Raw genomic sequence first — 21,590 nt, 5'->3', positions numbered from 1 at the left:
ACTCTCAGAAACTATTGCTACATGTAAAACCATCTGGAAGGAAAATTGCTACACTTGATAGGATCTATATTCATCTGGTGCATATCAGGCTGCTATTGCACCCTACATTATTTTACTATTTACACTTCTAGGATTCGTGATTAATAAGATGTTTCTGTTATGAACTTCTTGCCTTGCTTTTATTTAGGATACGTATTCACTAACAAATGCTCCCGTTTTGTACTTACAACTGCCGAAAATCATATATTAATGCTTGTTTCTGATGATGTTTCACATGATATGTATGTGTTTCACTACCCAATCAACGTCCTTCTCTACTCCCCGTTTCGAAGAAATTACGGCCAGAAACAAAATAATTCGTCCATTTCTAAAATGTTGTACATTTGTCAGAACTGTTTCCACTCCAAAAGTCACATATATTGCGGCCAAAAATTATGTCTTTTGCCAGTGTGTTTCACGTCTGTCCATCCATACCTGATGTCAGACATTCAAAACTGTTCCCGATTTCAACTTATATTACGACAGAAAGCCAAAAAATTACGCCCGCTTCTGTTAACATTTTACATGTGGGTCGATACCCTTCAACAAATTCCAACATTCAAAATTGTTCCCGATCCGAATGAAATTGGGGCCAAAAAAAAAACTTAAAGCGCAGTGGTCGTCGCGCCGCGCTTGCGTGGTTTTTTTGTTGATAAACATAAATTTTTGTAAACATAAGTCTTCTCAACTTCAATAGGAGTGAGATGGGAGCAGTCCCCCACTTTGTTAAGGCCTTTGTAAGACTCAACATCATGCAATAGTAAAATATTAAGATCGGAAACGAACTTCAGTGGTATAAACTCGTGTAGAGCTACGAACATTGGGACACTACACTCAGCACATGTCGCTGAGTTCACTGTACGCAGACACATTCAACAAAAGCTTTGATCGTGCGCGATCACGCTGTTATACACAATGCTATGTACAGTACAGTGAAAATACATAACTAAAATGATCAACATTGCCTATATATGTAGACCAGCAAAAAGCACAATGCCTAACACAAAAATTACACTCAAGACCATGATCGGCTAGCCTGAGCAGGACACGGGAGATGTTGTTGGGAGACGGTCACCGCGTTGACGTACACGGATATAGAGAATCCGGTCCCACAACGTACCGGCCGGCCCGCGACGACTTGGCCCACAACCAACTGTTGATCACCATGTCTTACTTCTCCTAGTATTACGTGGTAAGAAATAGTAAATGTCAGGAAACAATAGACAAAACGAGCGGGTTTTCGCGGCATTTGGCAGGAAAATTGCACGGCTACACCGTGCATAGACGTATCGAGAGATCCTGTGCCCCGGGCCTGTGCACGGTCATGGCAGTGATCCAACCGCTAGCTGGTGTAGGCCTACCGGTGCTGGGCAAACTTCGTTGTTGTACCTCCTGATTGCCGGGTAGGTCTGAATCCTCTTTCAAGTGAGATAACCCCCACATAACAAGAAGAGCTATGAAAGGTCCTTCGCTTTACTTGATACCTGTACTCAGAATTCTCGTTTGCACCCCAAAACGGGGTAAACTTTGTTGTAGTTGAGTTGGATTCTCCACAGCCGAGTGTAGCGCGCCATATACCCGGTTTGACACGGACGTTCATACAGACCACGGAACAGAACAGATGCAGAGATGCTTCTTGCTGCAGCGGGCATTGCTCTGCGAGCTGTAGATTTCTGTAGTTTGAGTTGTTGTCTTTGTACAACTTGTTGTACTCCTGTCGGGCCTCTTGAAATGAAAGCTCTCGTCCTTGCTAGCGATGTCGAAAACTAGAGCCCGGTCGTTGATAGTCTGTTGGCGTATACATGCGTACGTCTAGCTCTATGGCTCGAGCGATAACAGTAGCCGAGCCCCATTCAACTGATTCAAGAAAATCATGAGCAAATGTGATCTCAATCCAGCGTGCAATTATTGTTCAATATTCAGCAGATATTTAACTTAGATTAATTGACCTTTTATTGCGTGTTACATTTGGTTAGTTGGTATGCTTGTGACAGATCAGCCGCCATTTTAACAAGCGGCAATACCGCAAACATTACAATCAACCCGTAACATGTGCGGCGTTCTTGGATTTGTTTACAACAGAGGGGGACCCCTCAGGAGGATGCGCAGCGCGACGACCACTGCGCTTTAACTCAAAAAGCTTTCAAAATTCCCGGTTCCTTTCTGATAATATTCTGTGCATGTGAGTTGATACCTGATAAAGTCTGATATTCATAATAAATTGTTCCCGCTCCTAAGTAACTGGAGACGGAAAAAACGTCTTTTTCTGATGGTATTTTACATGTAATTCAAACCCCGTGATAGAGAGGGCCCGTAGTCAAACTCGGTTATGCTTATTCCTGAAGTCTGTGGTATTAATATGAACCGTTCTCCAACTTTGAAAGTTATTACACTGCATAAAGATTACGTCCAAGTACGTCACCACAGATTTCTCATGTCGTTAATGTTTTGAAAATGGTTGCGATATCTTACAATTATCCAGCTCAGAACTGTTGCCGCCCCACATGTATTGCGGCCAAAAACTATGGCGTTACGTCTTTTACCAGTATTGTTTAACATAACTGTCCATACCCGATGAAAGTCTGACTTTCAAAACTGTCCCCATGCCAAATTATTACAACCGAAAACCAAAAACGTAAGTCCGCTTCTGTCAATATTTTACAAGTGAGTCGATATCCCACATTCAAAATAACTGCTCCGAATAGCAATTTGGGCCGAACATAAAAAACCTCCGTCTTTTTCTAGTAACGTAATGATTCCCACGTGGAAATAACTGGTGCAAAAAAACCCCACAAAAAACAGGCATCTTTTCTGTCAAACTCAGTGAAGTCCGAAGTATCAGAACTTAATGAATTTCACGCGACTGATCAATCTTGTGATTAGCAGCTACATGATGTTAAAGGTCATAGGTGACATATTGCAAATCATTCCTCTATGTCGAATTGTGAAACAGCGAAAGTCTGCCTTCGAGGAATCATGCTCCCTTTTCTCGGAAAACGGCCAGTTTCCATAGCAACAATGCAAATTTTAGACTTGACCGTCGAGAATAACTCGGAGCTGCGGAGCTGGACGGAGGTCTGAATTTTTCGTGTACAAAATGACGGAGGCACTGCTAAAGTTTCTTGTTATACGTTGAATAATAGAACACGGGCTAAAATGCTCACTGGAGTGGAGAATGAAGTTTTTGTTACTCTCCGGCCCTCTCTTGCACTGGCGATGACAAAATTACGCCGAGTCAATAAGCCTTAGACCGTGTAGACTAGTGTATTCGATGTCATCTGGTGCAATAAAACTAGGAACATCACAGTCCCAATATACATGGGAAACCGCTGGGAATATCCATATATCGACAATTGATCAGCGGACAGCAGTACTGCTCTGTCCATGATCATCTTTTAGTTTGTTTTATCAAAACCGCGGGGTGTGTCATAAAGCATAGGCCATTCATTTTGCATGACCGATGATGATAACCCAAATAAAGGATTAACTTTTTATGAATAAGTTACATTGCTTTTACTAAGTTTAGCTATGTGTATCACCAAGTCTTTGTTGAATTGCTCAGTAAATTTCATTGATTTCCTATTTTCCTGAAGTTTTGATGACCGTTTTGCACGAATGACTAACTTGCACTTTTTCCAACTTGAACCCGCCCATAAGCAACTCGCCGGATCGCCCTATTCCCACTGGGCCAAAACCAACTCGCCCGTTGTTTGAGATGTACACGTACGTACCGCGTACATCGCGTTGTAAATTTTATATGCATCTTCCATTGTCGATTTAGTCTGTCGATTAATTGATGGTAGAATCGAGACTGTCTATGATTTTATCAATTGGAACAAGAAATAATTTCGATTGATTAACTAACACAACCAAAATTTTGAGCATTTTCTTCTACTTTAAAAACTAAGTCATCGCCTTTCATTCACAATGCCGTTTTCGTTTGAAAATGCTCTGTCCCCATTGTCGGTATGAACGCCCAAGTTTGCCACGGCCGCACTGACTGAGAGATGGCTATATCCTCAGCTATGTTTTTCAGTTTCGGAAAAGACTTGCCAACTATTCCTTTCAGTGCAAAGTGCAGGTCTTTCTACGTTTGCAGAAAAAATTTACTATCGTTGCCTCGCCCAACATATTCATGAATTGAATTCGGGCGAGCTGAGCTGTTGGTTCTTGATGGCTTGAAAAGGTAGGTACGCTATCAACACCATTGTTGCCATGCCTTTTTTCTCGCCAGGTTTTCTCATTTCCCGAAATTTTTGGTGATAGCTATTTGAAAATAATAATTTTGCGTCCGCTGATCGTGGCAATTTGATGTGGCTCTCAGAAACTGAAGTCCGGAAACGTCACTGGCTTCGAGCCGGAGACCAACAAAAATACATTGTCAAACTTTCTATAAAAGGTCAAACCAAGTTTACTTGCTCAATTGGATGCGTTGAATGCAAAACAAACTATGCCATTAATTAGCGATTAAAAGCTGCTGCAGTTCAGCATTCTATGCAATTGATCTTATGCTTGAAATATTTTCATTTAGACTGTCTTTTTCGTCGTAGGTTTCTCGAGAAAAATCTACTATGTGCCCACTTCAGTCGGAAAGCCCCCAGATGAATAATGGTATCATCTGTATGACGCGCGCAAATATGTTTTGTGCCATGTCAAGGCCGAGACTCGTACACGACGTACAAGGCGACATTGTAGGCAATAAAAAGGGTCTGGTTTTATCTACAATTTACTATATTCTTACAAAAATACAGGAACACTGGCCTTGCATGTGTTTGAAAATCGATTTCGGGACGTCCCTGAATGAGAGCTCGCCCGGACGTAGAATTACTAACAACCAAAAGCCGTCGACGACAGCTGGCAGCTAGTAGGCTACTACAGGTTAGGCCGGCCGACAGTTTGAACAACGTGATTTGTGACATTGATTCCTGCCAGCCGCAACAACCATTCATACTGTATATGAGCTAATACACTGAAACTGTCGGAAAACCGAAACCTTGTGTGCATTCTCCGTACAGAATTTCGTTACACATGTTGGATAAACGAACAGCGAGGCCTGGAAGTTTTTGGCAATTCCCCACTGTCACTCTAAGAATTCGCTGCAGTACAGTAGCTCGAGGTTTTGCCTGGGTATTTGGGTCGGGCGGCAAAACGGCAAAACCAGATCTGGTTTTGCTACGTACGTATGGTACTGTAGCTATCTAAGAATATGCATCAACCGTAATTTCGTCACAAGTCAACAAATTAGAAATTTAGTGACTTTGAATTTCATTCGAGGAAACACTGCAGTCGGTTAGATCGGTAATTGCTCGAGGTCAGATGACACCATGCGATGGATGTAAAGTGTGAAAAAGGTTCATATACAACAACTAGAAATGAGACGCACATTGTTAACCTCGACGATAACTGTATACTAAAATAAGAGTTAAAAAGTTTTTTGTGAGAAATTGGAAATGACGGCATTAATTATGACAACGTCTAGTAGGCCTACATGACGGGCGTCTGTAACAGTACCTACCGTTTTCTCTCCGGCACATTTTCTTCAACTTTGAAAGTCTGTCAAATCAGGTTGCTGCAACCGTGATAGGTTCCCTGGTCAATGAAATTTAACTCAGCAATGCACAACAACTACACATGGGCAAAAGCAATGTAACTTTATTCATAGAAAGTACATGTAAATCCTTTATTGAATAGTTACTATCGCGACGTTCACGCAAAATGAACAGCCTCTGCTAGTGGTGGTGTTTTGTCTCTGACTGCGCACTCCACTGTTTTTATAAACAAACTGCACAATGATCTGATGCACTTTGCGATACTACGTCGGCTAAACACTTGGCAATATTTTATAGGGATATTCAAAACGGTGGGGACAGTGTTCGGTGTTCAAGACTTGAAGTAACATATTGTTGCAACGATTCGCGACTTTCTCTACGGTGAACTTCACCGATAACGGCATTGACGTCTTTTAAAAAAACTTCCCACAATCCGATGTCGTATTTGGGCTAACTCACGGTCCCTCTGCGGACCGTGCCTAAATGTAAACTACACAAGTCGCTCAGGAAGTCACTGACAAATAATTCATTCTTTGCCCTTTGAACCCAATTCAGGTCCATGTAAGGACTAAATAATGACATCATCTATGCATGCTATGTAGCACAGCATGCAGCAGAAATTTGCATATGATTAGAGCGACCTTTCGATGAAACCGGGTCAACAACTTTGTCGTGAATACTTAATTAGGTCTGGTTCGCTGGAAGGGAGACAGACCTGTCTGTAAGCATTTTTTCCTCAACACACGATGTTTTTTGTGACAGGTTATGTGCCACCACGTGACAGAAATGACAGACTTCGGTATTTTTTGAGGGTATTTTGCGGGAAAATAAAGACTTACGTTTATCGTTTGAAAGTGATTTGAAGTTGAAACGGCGATTCAAATGGGTCGCCCGCCCGCCCGGGAGCATCGCGTTGACTGCACCGGCCACTCTGAATGAAAGCTCGATCAATATCGTGATCCGTGGTTGAGGTTTTCTCTGTCAAAAACACTCAAGATGAGGAATTTTAAAAGGATTTTTACCAAATCTTAATTTAATATGTTATTTTGGAGCGATCAATGAATGTTTTGTGAGGTATTAAAACTTGTATTAAAACTCGTTTACAACAGGTTGCCTTCGTAACTCTCCGAGATTTGTGATCAAATCATTGTTTGACTTTGAGCCAATTTAAATGTAGGCGATACATTTGTCAAATAATTTACGTGAGCCACACAGCAAATTGGCCTTCATATTGTCGCTCCAGACAAGAAAAGAAAGTCTGGCCACAGTCAGTGATCATGGTCTGGCTCAGAGAAATTTACGGCGAACGAAGCTAAAAAATTGGAGGGCAATTATTACCAATTCGTTTTTGTGGCATCGTAAAACGATCAATGGCGATCACTGTACACAAGACACTTGCTAAGTTTACGTTGTTTGCTACAAAGTTGTACAGAAATTTGACCCTTCAACAAAGTGGGTCACAAGCTTTCCTTTGATGTGAAGGTGTGTAGATTTATATGCTTGAACTGCAAGTGCAACAAATTGTTGGCCGGTCTACAGTCCAGAAATTTACGTCTGAAAAGTTAGGTCGACACTTGTCTTACTCGTGCTCAGTGTAACCACACTGTGGCTGGGACAGTTACCGCTGCATAATTTATGCATGTCAACATAATGACAATTTCCAGTTGGAGATAATGAGCTATTGAGGGCAAACCTGTGTGGTCTGAGACGCGCCTCAGGCGCGCCTCAGGCGTGCCCAAGGCGTGCCTGAGGCGAGCCTGAGGCGAGCCCGAGGCGAGCCCGGATGGTGCGTTAGTTCTGCTTTGAACTGTACACATCGAACAAAAAATTTACAACATTCAGAAAACTAAATAGAGCCTTACTAATCACCCTGTAATAAAACCAAAAACCTGCAAAGGATATTGTTCTCCCACCTTTGTTCAAAAAATTCCAGTTTTATCGATCCTTGAGTCTGGTGGATATTTTGTATTTAAACCATCAGGTTAGAAGTCAGCTGTTGGTGTTAAGGTAGTATGCGCCTCTAAAGTAAAAGACTTAGTTTCGCTCAAATTTGCCTCAAGGAATCTTTCTTGATTCACTTTCAAAATCAAGAGTAAAATTTTGGCTGACTGTATAAATTTTTGTACTAGAAAAACAAATTACTGATATTTGAAATTCAAAATGGCCACCATCCCTGTGTTAAATCTATGGAGAAAATAAAATTTTCAATTTTCAAAAAACAAAGACTGTGAAAGTTTTACTGTCGCGAAAGGCTTCAAAAAGAACCTCCACAAGTGGTAGATCAGAAAAGAATTGAAAAAGTTTTAGAGTTCGAATATCTGTCTTTGAAGCACGTTCTACCTTAAATAGGTGCACATTTTTTCAAGTGAAGAATGCAGTATTCTCAAGTTAAACACATTTTCAGTTTTTATTGGATGAAATAATCGTCTCACACACACACACACACACACATGCATGTAGTGTGTACGTAGCATTGAACAGTAACTATAAATTCTTCAAGGATATTTTTTCCAAATTAAAATGTGAGAATTTTTCACATACCAGTGTGGTTTATCACATGTTGAACAAACAGCCATTTCAACCTAGTAAATGAGCTTTTTAGGTCTGGCAAGAATATGTGAAATCAGATTGTATTGACACAAAGGGTGTCTTCCGTCTCATGAAAAAATCCTGATTTGTATGCTGTTCATGTGTGAAGTGTGATTGTCTTTTTGTGGCTTTCTATTCCAACGCAAAAACTCCACATTTGACTCAGAAATGAAGGGTAGAGTAAGAAAAATAGAGAATATAAGGACGCTAATGCTTTTAAGTTTGGACCCTCATAATCTGATGCCTTTCATGGCTCACCCTGCTTCAAATTTAGAATGAACTTGCTAAAATCATGGGGTAGTTCGTATTGATTGATACCAAGGAGGATTGATACCAATCCAGGGAGTCATAAGAGTAAGAAGCAAGGGGCCGTTGCACTTTACCACTCTGTATAATCACTGCATTCAGAGCATGTCTCTACTCCTAGCACAGTACTATAACAGTTCGGTGGACAAACTTCAATCTTCAGAACTCAAATTTAATGGGCAGTGGGGAATGCAGACTTCTCTGAAAATGTTTTTGCGTTTTATCAGTTTTCTGATATCCATTCTTGAGTGCAAGACATATGTAAACAATGTCAAAAAAAGAATGCCACTTTAATAGACCAGTACTATGTATCTTAAAAAAAATGCTGTCCTGAATTTTATTTTTTCATTGCACTGTCATTTTTGCCCACATTTTAGGTTTATCAGTTGCAGATGCAATACCATGACCTACATGTACATTATAATGTTTCATTTCATCAATATGGGAAATGATTTTGCATTCAGAAAAAAGTAAATAAAAATCATAACAATATGTGCTGAAAATAACCGTACTATAGCTAAATAAGTGTATCACCAACCCTGGATACTCCTAAGCACATGAAATGTAAAACTTGTACGGTATGGTACAGTACCGTTTCCACCTCAGCTAACCAGCTCATGTCGATTCATGCAATTCAACCATGTAATTCCATTAATACAATTTCTGAACATATGGTTTTCAAATATTATCAGCCAATTTTCAAATAGCTATGCTTCATATTATTAGTTGGCGCAGTCTACCCCAATTTAAGAGCCAACAGGTGTTTCAAATAATTGTGACACCAAAACAGCCTCCATGATTTCATATTTTTCACAACTCACCTCATGAATTTCCACCAATAGTTTGTATCAATCAATCATCAAATGAATATTGAGAAAAGAACAAACATCTTTGTCCTTGAAGTTTCTCAAATGCAAAGTTGATTGACATGAAAATGTTTTGTTTCATTCACAGACAGAGGAAATTAGAGAATTCAATAGCAGAACTTTCAGATGAAGAGGTATGTATGTCACTTTTGTTTTAAGATCACGTGCAATGTCTAATTATTGTCAGGCCAAGTCAACAAGATTGTAGAAACCGTTATTCAGATCAACAATAGAAAACCATCCTTGGTTTTCTGACAGGTGTATGTCCGCTTGTCCTATAGCGCCCTCTAGAGTTGACATTGATATTCTCTCAACAATCACAGAGATTTGTAATCAACTGACATCAAACAAAGAGCTGTCCGCTGTTGTCAATGCCCAGAAATTTTTGCCAGAGTTACATCTAATTAGAGTACCTGTTTGCATGTTTTTGCATACATTAACCTTTGACCTGCAGTAGCTTTAAAGGTCGCCATCAATATCTTTGAAATGCAGCTTATCTGATCATAATAATCTTGTGATGAGGCCTGCCAGTTTAGGTGTGTACATTCCATGTTGATACTCCACCAGTCTGTAACGAAAACGTAAATGATATAGTTTTGATTGCAAGATATATTATATTATGATGTGTGATTTTGAAAAACTTAGATGTGATTACTGTGTAAGATTGTAGTACGTGTGTAAACATGCAGTATTGTGTACAAGTGATATTTTTTCTATACTTCCTCATTACTTCAAAGTGGAAATGTGAAATACTCGTGTGCTTTATGGAATGAAATTATATTTAATGATTGTTCAAGCCTGAAGTCAAATACAGAAATTGTCAATACATGTAGTTCCTGCTACATTGAAAGGTATACTGTCTCCTGTTCCAATTTTGCCACAGTTACATGTACCATGGAAAGAGAAAATCTAACCAATCACAGATTTTAAGCGGGTGACTGCTTTTTAAAAACAGCGCCCTCACATGGGCATTTTGAATACCAAGGAATGCCACTTTGAGCATATATGGGCATATTTAGATTACAGGTGACTGTATACCTTTAACCCTCAACATCTGTGTTATTTTATTTTCAGAAAGCTGAGAGGCGATCTCAACATGCACAGAAAGAAACAGAGTTCCTACGGCTCAAGAGGTCGCGACTGGGCGTCGACGATTTTGAATCGCTGAAGGTCATAGGACGAGGGGCATTTGGTGAAGTGCGACTTGTACAGAAGAAAGACACTGGTCATATCTATGCCATGAAAATACTCAGGAAAGCTGATATGCATGAACGAGAACAGGTTAGGGAGTTGTGTCCTCTTCCCAGATATCCAGAACTGGTTTAAAAATCTTCCTTCTCCATCTACATGTATGTTGTGCGTAAACAAGCAAAAGCGTAAAACTCAACCAAAAATGTTCCCCTATTCTTATACTTATAATGGAAACTAACATTGTATATTTTAAAAATTGAGTACATATGCAAAAATATGAGCAGGGAACACTGTTCCAAGTAAAATTGGACAAGGTGTGTGATAGTAATGAGGTTTTTCTGACAATGAAAAAAACATGCAAAACAGCAAGCATAACATTACAATCATATGCATGTTATATTGAAAAAGTTCAACTGGACATCTATATTCCACTATGTATTTATTTATGTCCCACAAGTGTTTTATCCAAAACACATTAGTCATGACACGGAATCTATCCTGACAGTGTTCAACATTTATCTGCTGTACAGGTTGCCCACGTCAGGGCAGAGAGAGACATACTAGTAGAAGCTGATAATCCATGGGTGGTTAAAATGTACTATTCCTTTCAAGACCCCCAGAACCTTTACCTCATCATGGAATTCCTGCCAGGAGGTAAGATTAAGACATTAGAAATGAGAAAACAAACTTTAAAAATTGTTCTTTTAATTTTATTAACCGTTTCACAGCATGGTTTTGGTCCAAACCCATTGTTATCTATGGTGAGTGTGAACCCATTATCAGAAAATTGGGAGAACAGGTTAATAGTCTTTTTTGTGTGGCTTTTCCCCTGCCCTTTGCTTCTCCAAAGTGTCACACATTTTATGATCAATATCACAAATAATTTTAAGGATAATAGTTGTATGTAAAAATGAAACCTTCATATCAGACTGGCCATTTTCTTACTGTCGGTAGGCTTTGCATGGTTGACATGGATGACAGGTCAATTCAATCAGAACTTGTTGAAGATGGTTTGAAGTGCAATATTTGACTGACTCTTGGGCATAAATGTGACCGTACAGTTGTGAACAAGGTAACACTTGAGCAGAAGGACGATCAGTAGCAAATTTCAGAGCACATTTCACCCCACATGCTTAGTAATCAGTCTTCAGATGCCAGTGCAAAATTATTACTCTCATCAGTTTGCGTCAAATAGATATTGTATTATCAGTCTTTCCTATTCTGAACTACAATTACTTGTTTTGATGAGCATGAACTTTGTTCTGATTAACAAAATTTTTGATCTTGACTCTGCAGGTGACATGATGACACTTCTCATGAAAAAGGACACATTATCAGAGGAAGCCACACAGTTCTATGTTGCAGAGACCATAGTGGCAATTAACTCCATACACAAGTTAGGATTTATTCATCGAGATATTAAACCAGATAATTTACTGCTTGATAGCAAAGTAAGTGAAATCATTTCCTTCAGTTACTCAGTTGAAGAATATGTAATGTACAAACCAATGCTTGTAACTTTCATTGGCAAGACACTTGAATGACTTTCTATGTGCCATTTTAGGGCGTTTGCTTCTTGGCCATTTTCTTGTCGCTAGAGGGCGCTAGAGTGTACCCATGGTTTCATTGACACTTTTGATGTATGGATTGTTACAGGGTCATATCAAACTATCAGATTTTGGACTATGCACAGGACTAAAGAAAGCACACAGAACAGAGTTTTACAGAGATCTATCACAGGCACATCCCAGTGACTTTGGTAAGTCGGTGTCCTTACATTCAAACATGCCTTCCCATCCTATCCCCCTTTATGGAAGTCAGTGTGTCCTCATGTTCCCACCTACACACCCTTAATAAGGCAGTGTCGTTACATTCAACTCCCCTCCCCCCTGATATACACCACTCATGTGCATTTAGTAAGTTTCGGTCTTCACATTCAACCAACCCTCAATACACACGCTCACATACCCAATGTTCTTCTGCATTCCAGTAAATTCAGGCACTTACACATAATCAGAGCAACGTCTGGCATTTTAGGAGACATTTTCATTTTGATCTGTATTTTTGATTTACCCCGACAGCAAGTAAACCAATGGACTCAAAGAGAATGGCAGAGAGTTGGAAGAAAAACAGGAGAGCACTGGTGAGTGAACTTTGACCCCCAATAATCATGACAAAGAGAGTTAGCCAGTTGATGGTGACTGCAAACCATAACTTTGAATCTATTTGTGAAGGTAGAATGCACCTCCGGGAGAGTTATTCTGACTATGAAACTTTCACAATACAATGTGGTCTGCCACTGGTGGGGCTCACTTTGAGCTCATTATGTACGTAAACTTTTCACTCACTTAGATCTTTGTAAATCAAAAATTGTATTTTGCTCCATAGCATTAACACAGTGATGGTATCCATTTGGAATTTCAAGTGTCCATAAATATTGAATAATTTGTTTCCACAGTAGCAAACTTTGCACGATGACCCCTGTATTTTATTCTTGATTTTGAAAGGGAAAGGTTTAAAGTTAGTTTGGGTGTAAGATTTTAAGTCTTTCAATTTGAAGGTGGGAACTTACTTAAATAGTCCTGTTGTGAGAAAGTATTCTATGCTTTGTAAAAACCTGATGAAAATTGATACACTAGTGATACTCAGGCCTTTGAATTTCTTGGATTTTTAACAATTTTTCTACCGACTCTGTTTTTCACCCCAGGCGTACTCTACAGTAGGCACACCAGACTACATAGCTCCTGAAGTCTTCTTACAGACAGGCTACACGAGTACCTGTGATTGGTGGTCGCTAGGCGTCATCATGTACGAGATGCTGATTGGCTATCCACCATTTTGTTCTGAGAGCCCACAAGAAACTTACAGGAAGGTGATGAACTGGAGGGAGACGTTGGTCTTTCCTCCAGAGGTGCCAATATCCTCAAGAGCACGTGATTTTATCAAAAGGTAAGTTTTGGAATGTATAATGTGTATTTAGAAGGGTAAAACCTTATCAACAACTTCCTACAATTTGAACCATTTCCTCAATTATTTGGACGGGTGCATTGTTTTCACATATTGCTTAGCTGTACATATCAGTTTGGGACACATGGACACTCTGTATTAGGCCTGAGTAGGTCTGGCTTTTAAGTACATGTAGACTCAAAAGAGTAAATGTGGGCACACTGTGTTCAAAGAGTCTTGGACTTGTGACTTGTTATTGCCGTGATGTGAATAGCCTACTGACTGTGAGGCCTTGCTCCTACTGGAACCAGGGGAAGGGTGACATCTGCATACATGATTTTAACACTCAGATTCAAATTCTTGGTAGGACCACAATACCTCTCCCTTTTTACTGGGATGAAAGTTTTCCAACTTTGGAAGGAGGAAGAGGGAAACTGAAAATTTGAATCTTATATTTTGATATGTTGGCCCTGTGCCCAGCTGGGGCAAGGTCTTACAGTCTTACTATGGTATTCAGATCACATCAGAGTCACAGGTGCCAGGGACGATTAATCATGTCAGTATTGAACCATGCACTGACTTCAAATTATTGAGTGTGGACAACTGACCATGTCTATTCCCCAAAGAGGATTATTTTAGCCATAAGCATAGTTAGATTTTTCTCTGTGTGTGAATGAAATCTTAAAATTTTCAATGGAATAATAATCTGAGAACATTGCTATGGTGATGTGACATCATCAAAATGCAAATGAGGAGGTAGCAAGATCTCAGAATGTTTCAAGAACTCCAAATTTAGTTAAATACGTCTGAAAATATATGAGTAGGTACGCAAGATATACCTTGATTTCCCTAGCATGGATTTGAATGGCTTTCTTACTAGGCCCCTGTTTTGAAATGGCAAATGTCCACTTTGAAATTGCATTCTAATTTTATCAGATTGTCATTGAAATCTCAAAAGAAATCAAGATATTGAAAAATATGTATATGTGTGAATCTATGTTTTTAAGGGCAATGTCTAAAAATTCCACCAAATTTAAGCCATTTTCCCAGGTTATTAATGCATGTGAATGACATTGAGACCAAATTGCATGAAAAAAATTGCATGAACATCACAAACCTTGACATGCAATAGTGTACAATTGGAACTTTGCCAGGAATAACAACCCTTGATGCATGAAATATTTTGGCTTGGCCTTAACTCTGTATCATTTCACCAAACTCTATTCATAGTAATGGTTGTATGCTGTACCAAGTGATCCCAGTAGAGCCAAATTGAAGCTATCCAACAACAACTTGTTCATTGCAAGTTGTAACAGAGGGACTGTCCCCTAGGAAGAAAACAAGCAAGGAGTTATTTCACATATTTTCTGATATTTTGGGATAATTCCGCACCATGTGTCCATATTGCTCAGAGCTTAACTGGCTCTAACCTGTACACCCCCAATTTCCTTTAAACAGGTCCACATGTACCATTGCTAACAATAGGTTTGGACCGAACCATGCTGCTAAAAAGGTTAATTTGATTTACTGCCTGTGAGCTCTGAACAGAACTAATGTGAAGGTTTCGTGCGTAGATAGAAGCATATCGACGGTTACATAAACTTCTCAGATTACTCAATGTGTATTCAGTTGTCTGAGATTTGCCCGTGTCACAGAGTTCAGACTTTAAATTTACTTCCCCTCATTAATCATTACTTGCCTGTTTTGTTTTAATATTTCAGATTTTGTTGTGATGCTGAGCATCGCCTTGGTGCTAATGGAGTAGAGGAGATTAAATCCCACCCGTTCTTTGAGGGCGTTGACTGGGAACACATCCGAGAACGCCCCGCTGCAATACACATAGACGTCAAGAGTTTTGATGATACATCCAATTTTGACGATTTCCCAGACGTTGAACTCAAGCCATGTGAGTCTTATGTCATTATTTATTTCCCATTACTACATGCCTTCATGCTACTTGTGAACCCCTTTCCCACACCATGGTTTAGCCAAAACTCAATGGTAACCATGGTGAATGTGGAACTATGTACACAGAATGGGGGTGAACAGCATAGACTATTTTGAAGTTTCAAAATATTCAGAGATCATGACAGAGGGAAAATCATGGACCATGATCTCAAATAGGAAACCAGAATACTGCTGTAGTTTCTATCAAAATATTTTGTTTCAAGTTTTGATTGCTATGAAAGGCAACATTGATAGGAAGTCTCACAAATTTTCACCAGGCGGCAACACTGAGATCAAGCAGTCATTCAATGTTGGACTGTGAGGGCGCACTTCACCTGCATTTGGAAATCAACTATTTGCTCTGAGTTGAACTTTGGCAGGGACGCTTTACATTCAAAGTTTTCAGATGCTGAAGGGCCACTTCAAAAAATTTTCCAAGTGCTGTGCCTTTTCATTTACAAACAGAACTAGAGAAGAGCCTTATACTGTTTGTTTATTAGTTATTCACTCAAAACTGCTTGTTTCTCCAGCAGATGACAGTGACATCTTGATACATGACATTCTGTGACGGAAATTCTGCAAGACTTTAATAGTATGATTTTATTTAATGGATTTTCTCTTTGTATCAACAGTGGCCACTCCACCCAAAGAAGGTGAAGAACACCACTACAAGGACTGGGTGTTCATTAACTACACATTCAAGAGATTTGAAGGCCTGACACAGAGAGGTGTGTCAAGGCAGCCACTACCACAGACTTCTGTTAAACGGAGCTGACTTCTAGGAAGGAAAAAGTAGACTTTCTGATCCTGCTCACCCCTACTCATCAGGAGAGTGGTCTGTTCCCAGTCCACTGTTTGCCTTTGAACTGGGAGAGTCCACTCCCTGAAGAGGAGGGAATGATGATGGTTCACCAATGGGTTAGGGTGACAAAGTCCACTTGAGTAATGAAATTACAGAGGTTTACAGTCTTTGTTGAGCTGCATGGACTAGGGTTAGGGACTTTCATTATCAATGCAAAAATCAAATGATGCATCTGGAAATAGGGTTATGGCCTTTGACCCATATTATCAATGCAAATTATGCAAGTGAATCATTATGGGAGGGAGGACGCGATGCCAGAAGTTGTTTTAGGAAAAAATCACACTGTTGTCTATTACTGTTGCAAACGAACCTAAAATATTTTGTTTACTTGCTATTAATCACACCATTATAGTTGAGTTTTGGCAAAAAATAGCCAAACAGGCAGGTGTCACTGTCCACTTCACAGAGAAAATCTGCAAAGCTTTTGTGGGCAGATATGATTAACAGGATTTATGTGAGATTACTTTTACTTTTATTATGTGGACAGCAAAAGTGCTCATAATCTGTTCACACTTGGGTACGGTTATACTGGTACTATAATCCCAACGTTCATTGTGAAAAGACAATCTTTTACTTCTTAAATTATTTATTGAAATTTATCTCATTGTGGTTAACATTGTGATCGTATTTATCATTTGGAAATTAAGTGTGCATGATTCAAATCTAAGTTTTATGTTTCCCTGGTATTTTTTTTGAAGTGTAATTGCCCTGGGTATTACTTGGATTTATGTAAAGACGACCTTTAAAAAGATGTGTATTTGGTATGTATTTTCTGATATCACAAAATTTCATGGTTTGTTTGAAATCCCCTGTGCACCATAGGCTGTGTGAGTGGTGCTCCCTATTACTTCATAACACATATACTTGACTTACGGATGGTGGCATCCTTTTCACTTGTTTCATAGCCATTGTAGATTTCTTCCATCTCAGAACAGAGGAAGTTAGAGAGTCAAATTACACTGTTTGATAACGCCACCATCATGTACATCTCATGTATGCTCAGTACACACTGATTATTCATGTACAGTGGAATGCCAAAGCTGGAGAGTGCGATGAGTCGTTTGGTTCCACTGTGGGGATAGGATTACATAGACTGTAAGATCCATCGCTTGAGGGCGCTCTCAAAGCTTGTGAAAGTGGATACATCAATGCAATCCACATGTACACTCAGTATGCTGTGGTATATCGTGTGTAATACAATCCTGAGACAGTGTATAGAATAGGTTGGCCCTAATTTAGGAATAGAATGAGAGGTCTTCGCACAGGCTGGGATTCAATCCATGACTGTGCGGCATCAACTTGGTGCTAAATGTACCTGAACAACATACTGACTTTACAGTAAGGCACACTGCATATACATGTAGTACAGTTCAAAAATAATTATTTCTTGATTTTATCTGTCTTGTGCAAATATTAACTTTTGTTTCACTTTTGGATGTGCAGATCTTTTGAGCTTCTCAAATTCAGTTAACAGTGTCTTTATCAGAAAGCAATCGTATTAGAATGCTGCCTTTAGTTACACATAGACTGGCATAAATCATGGTTTTGTAGCCCCATATACTATTTGTGAAGTGGAAAAGTGATTTCATAAACAAAGCAGACAAATGAATGAGCATTTCTTTTGAATCCTGTCTTGGAAATTTTGCTTTATCAGTAATTTTTTCACCATTTCCTGTTTCATATAATGTCAGTTATGATTTTCCCTATCCTTGGTCCTGTCCAGCTCATTTATTTTCGATGTGAACTACAGTAGTCATTTTAAGTGGCAGTTCAGCTCATTATAGAATGAAGTTTTCTTTGGAGAAGGTGTGAAATGTGTGCTTCAGATGCCTTAATTACATATCTCTCATGTACTATAATTTTCTCCACTAAGCCAAAGAGAAAAAAGTTATAAATATCAACGTTATAATTTATTAGACTGTGTCCAGTTACTTCATGTGTTGTCACAATTATGAAACTAATGAGAATGAAATGCAAACACTTACGTCAAAAGTGTCGAACTACCATGTGGTTGTTGCCATAGAAATATGCAAATGCTGTGCATTTGATGATCTGATTGGCTGTTGCCCTGGAAATATGCAAATACTTTATGTAGATCTTTGTACTTATGGAAAGTTCTCGCAATAGACTGCTGATTTCAAATTTACATTTTTTGTTGAAAACCTCGATTGTTCAATCTTTGTTTTTAGAGATTAGTGGTCATTTTCCTGTGAAAACTGGATCGGCACTGAAGAGGCACTGAAATCCTGTAAAATTGAAGACATTTGTGTTAAGTTTGCCGATCCTTGCTTCACATACATAATATTCAAGTTGTAGTATAGTTGGGTAGACTAGCAGTAGAGAAAATGTCATCAAATGTTGCCAAATTTTTTTTCATTGTATTGCAGTAGTGCTGCATCAGTTAAAAGTTGTGGAGGAAAAATTTTTGATAAGTATCAAAGAATTTGCTTCCTTTGGACAGTGTGCTCTCTGCAACAGGGGTTAAAATGATTCTGAAATCCTAGGACAGTGAAATACAGGGCAATCTGTCTATTAGGGACTCCCATGAAAACAACCAAAATGCTCCATATGGATAGGTGTATTACACAGCAGATTAAAGGTAATCAGTCACCACAAATTTGCATACATCCATATATGGTTGCACATATCCATATATGGTAAAGAAGCGTGTCAGCCATATTTTCTCATGGAATGTCAGTAGCACTGTATACCGTAGTATTGGCAGTGCATCTGTTTTTGCATGACTAACCAGGTGGAAATTGGGGATTGGCTACTTTAAATATGTGACCGATTTCTTTTAACTTAGCTGTATGCTTCTTGAAATATTTTGCATGAAATACACGTCCTATGTAGAGAATTGTCCTGATTGCAGCCTCAGTGAGGATTTACTTTACGGTATGTCAGTATCTATGACAACAGAATGCTGTGTCCTGTCAATTTAACTTTTATTTCAACCATGGCCGATGCTGTATAATTAAATAACAGGAAACTGTTACATCAAAATGGCCACAGATCAATGTAAAGCTTATGTTTTTCCAAGTAGAAGAATTATTTGGATATTTACAGCCGTGCAGTAGCGTCCATAGTTTCCAGTTGAAATTTTCTTTTTTCACGAGTGTTCACAAAGTAACAAACGCTTTATAGTTGTGTTCAGGAACTGATTCTGAACACAGAGACAGATAAGTGGAAACATTTCTTGTCAGCCATTTATCAAGAGTATCTCTGAAATATTGGTGGCCTTCAGGAAATCATAAAACGAATTTCATAAATCTTTAATGTAGGACGTTTTGAATTTTGTCATAAGGTAGAAAGTTAACAGCTTAAAGTGTACGCCTTGCCAGAGCAGTTGTAGAATTTAGCCGATTTAATATTTTGGCGTTTTAAAGCAGTCGCAGCTTAACCCTTTGAGTGCTGTAATTTTTCCCCGCCAAAATTTTAGTACAACATTTTAACAATTTTTATGATTTTTCTGCAATTTTTTTGATTGTTTTGAACCAAATAGACGTCACATGTCATTGGCTTCAGGTTTTCATCAAAATTTTGGCAAAAATCTGAAAAAATTTGATGGGGATACATTTTAAACAAGGTGACAAAAGTTGACTTTGGCGCTCAAAGGGTTAATCTCCAGATTGAGACATTGTTCAGTCCTTGCCCTTGAGTTTCTTAAAATGCTAGCCTAGGTATGGCGACCACCGTGGAAACCATTAAGCCTTCAACGGACTGAAATAATTTCAGACCAACTTTGCAAAATCCACTGTAGGTGGCCATGAATCTCGCCGCTCTGCCCTCATTTCCTTTTAAGACGTCCAAACATACCAAAGCAAGGGTTTGTTTTAAAGTTGTTCTGAAAAAGGATAATGTGAAATTTAAACGTAAATGAAAACGTAGTGTGTTGCCAATAGCAGCAATATCTGCCTGCTAGATTTAATTTGACAAGTCTGTATAACTGTTAGTGTTTCTGTTAATCTAGAAATGGCAGGAAATCATAGAATGACTTCGTAAGCAATTTATGGATATCCCTTGTGTAGGTTTTTAATTCTGTTCTTTGGTTTTTGCTGCATTGTCCATTTAGGAGCACAAAGAGTGGTCCTGTTTTCTCATGAAATGCATAGTTTGTTTAGAGCAAAGAGTTCAATATTGGTAATCAGGACTGTGAAATTAGTCTTGCAGACTTTTATCAAAAACAACTTATATAATCAGGGTGTCAAAAATTCACTAAATTATTTCTGTATTTTGAAATGTTTATCATTTTATGCCCTTTAGATTTCATAGAAAGTTAAAGTAACAAAAAAAGTTGAAATGACTTTGGCATTGGGTGTTTGCAGGTATTTTGTTCTCCGCCTGTTACGTCTTGTGTATTTGACCGACTGTTAGCCGCTTTTATGTTTTGACTATAATGTCTGATCACTGAAACTAGTAAATACCTCTCTGGAGGAGAGAGTACTGTCATGATGTGATCCTACCTCTTTCTGAATGGTACGTCCCAAAGTTTCTTGTAAGGGAATGTACCATTGTTCGGATAAAATAGGGGTGAAGGCATTTGGTGAATTGTAAACGTTGCTCGCATTATTGATGTAAATTCAACTTATGCATGCTGGCATTTTGTGGTCTTCTTGTCTGTAATAAAGTGTACATAGCTATGAAAGTGAACGGCTTCCTTGTATTTCTGATCAACTTTTACATATACATGCATGTAATGACTGCCTGACAGGGCAACTGCATACCGGTACACGTATAGACTTAATGACTGACTGCCTGTTAGGGCAACAACACACAGGTATAGACCTATCAACTGTCTGACAGGGCAATAGCATATATTTATAGACCTAATGACTGCCTGATAGGGGAACAACATATACGCATAGACCTAATGACTGCCTAACAGGGCAACAGCATACATGTATAGACCTATCGACTGTCTGACAGGGCAACAGCATACACGTATACACCTACTGGTATCGACTGTCTGACAGGGCAACAGCATACACGTATACACCTACTGGTATCGACTGTCTGACAGGGCAACAGCATACATGTATTGATCTATCGACTGTCTGACAGGGGAACAACATATACGCATAGACCTAATGACTGTCTGACAGGGCAACAGCATACATGTATAGACCTATCGACTGTCTGACAGGGCAACAGCATACACGTATTGACCTATCAACTGTCTGACAGGGCAACGGCATACATGTATAGACCTATCGACTGTCTGACAGGGCAATAGCATACATGTAGTGACCTAATGACTGTCTGACAGGGCAACAGCATACATGTATAGACCTATCA

The 21,590-nt window shown here is 39.1% G+C and overlaps 1 protein-coding gene across 2 annotated transcripts in view; it reads left to right on the top strand.

Moving 5' to 3' along the window:
• The window catches only part of LOC139138033 (serine/threonine-protein kinase 38-like), a 48,827-nt gene extending 27,887 nt beyond the window's left edge, over positions 1 to 20,940 (top strand). For both annotated transcript variants that reach the window (XM_070706258.1, XM_070706265.1), the window contains exons 3-11: positions 9,438 to 9,483; positions 10,424 to 10,630; positions 11,071 to 11,194; positions 11,837 to 11,991; positions 12,197 to 12,299; positions 12,622 to 12,683; positions 13,248 to 13,489; positions 15,208 to 15,392; positions 16,066 to 20,940. In XM_070706258.1, coding sequence (XP_070562359.1) covers positions 9,438 to 9,483; positions 10,424 to 10,630; positions 11,071 to 11,194; positions 11,837 to 11,991; positions 12,197 to 12,299; positions 12,622 to 12,683; positions 13,248 to 13,489; positions 15,208 to 15,392; positions 16,066 to 16,208 — 1,267 coding nt within the window. In that variant the 3' untranslated portion in view covers positions 16,209 to 20,940. The remainder of the gene's footprint in view (positions 1 to 9,437; positions 9,484 to 10,423; positions 10,631 to 11,070; positions 11,195 to 11,836; positions 11,992 to 12,196; positions 12,300 to 12,621; positions 12,684 to 13,247; positions 13,490 to 15,207; positions 15,393 to 16,065) is intronic.
• Positions 20,941 to 21,590: the final 650 nt, after the last annotated feature.

Source organism: Ptychodera flava, chromosome 1, assembly GCF_041260155.1.
Source record: "Ptychodera flava strain L36383 chromosome 1, AS_Pfla_20210202, whole genome shotgun sequence".
Classification (NCBI taxonomy): Eukaryota; Metazoa; Hemichordata; class Enteropneusta; family Ptychoderidae; genus Ptychodera; species Ptychodera flava.
This window is presented reverse-complemented; position numbering and strand designations above follow the sequence as displayed.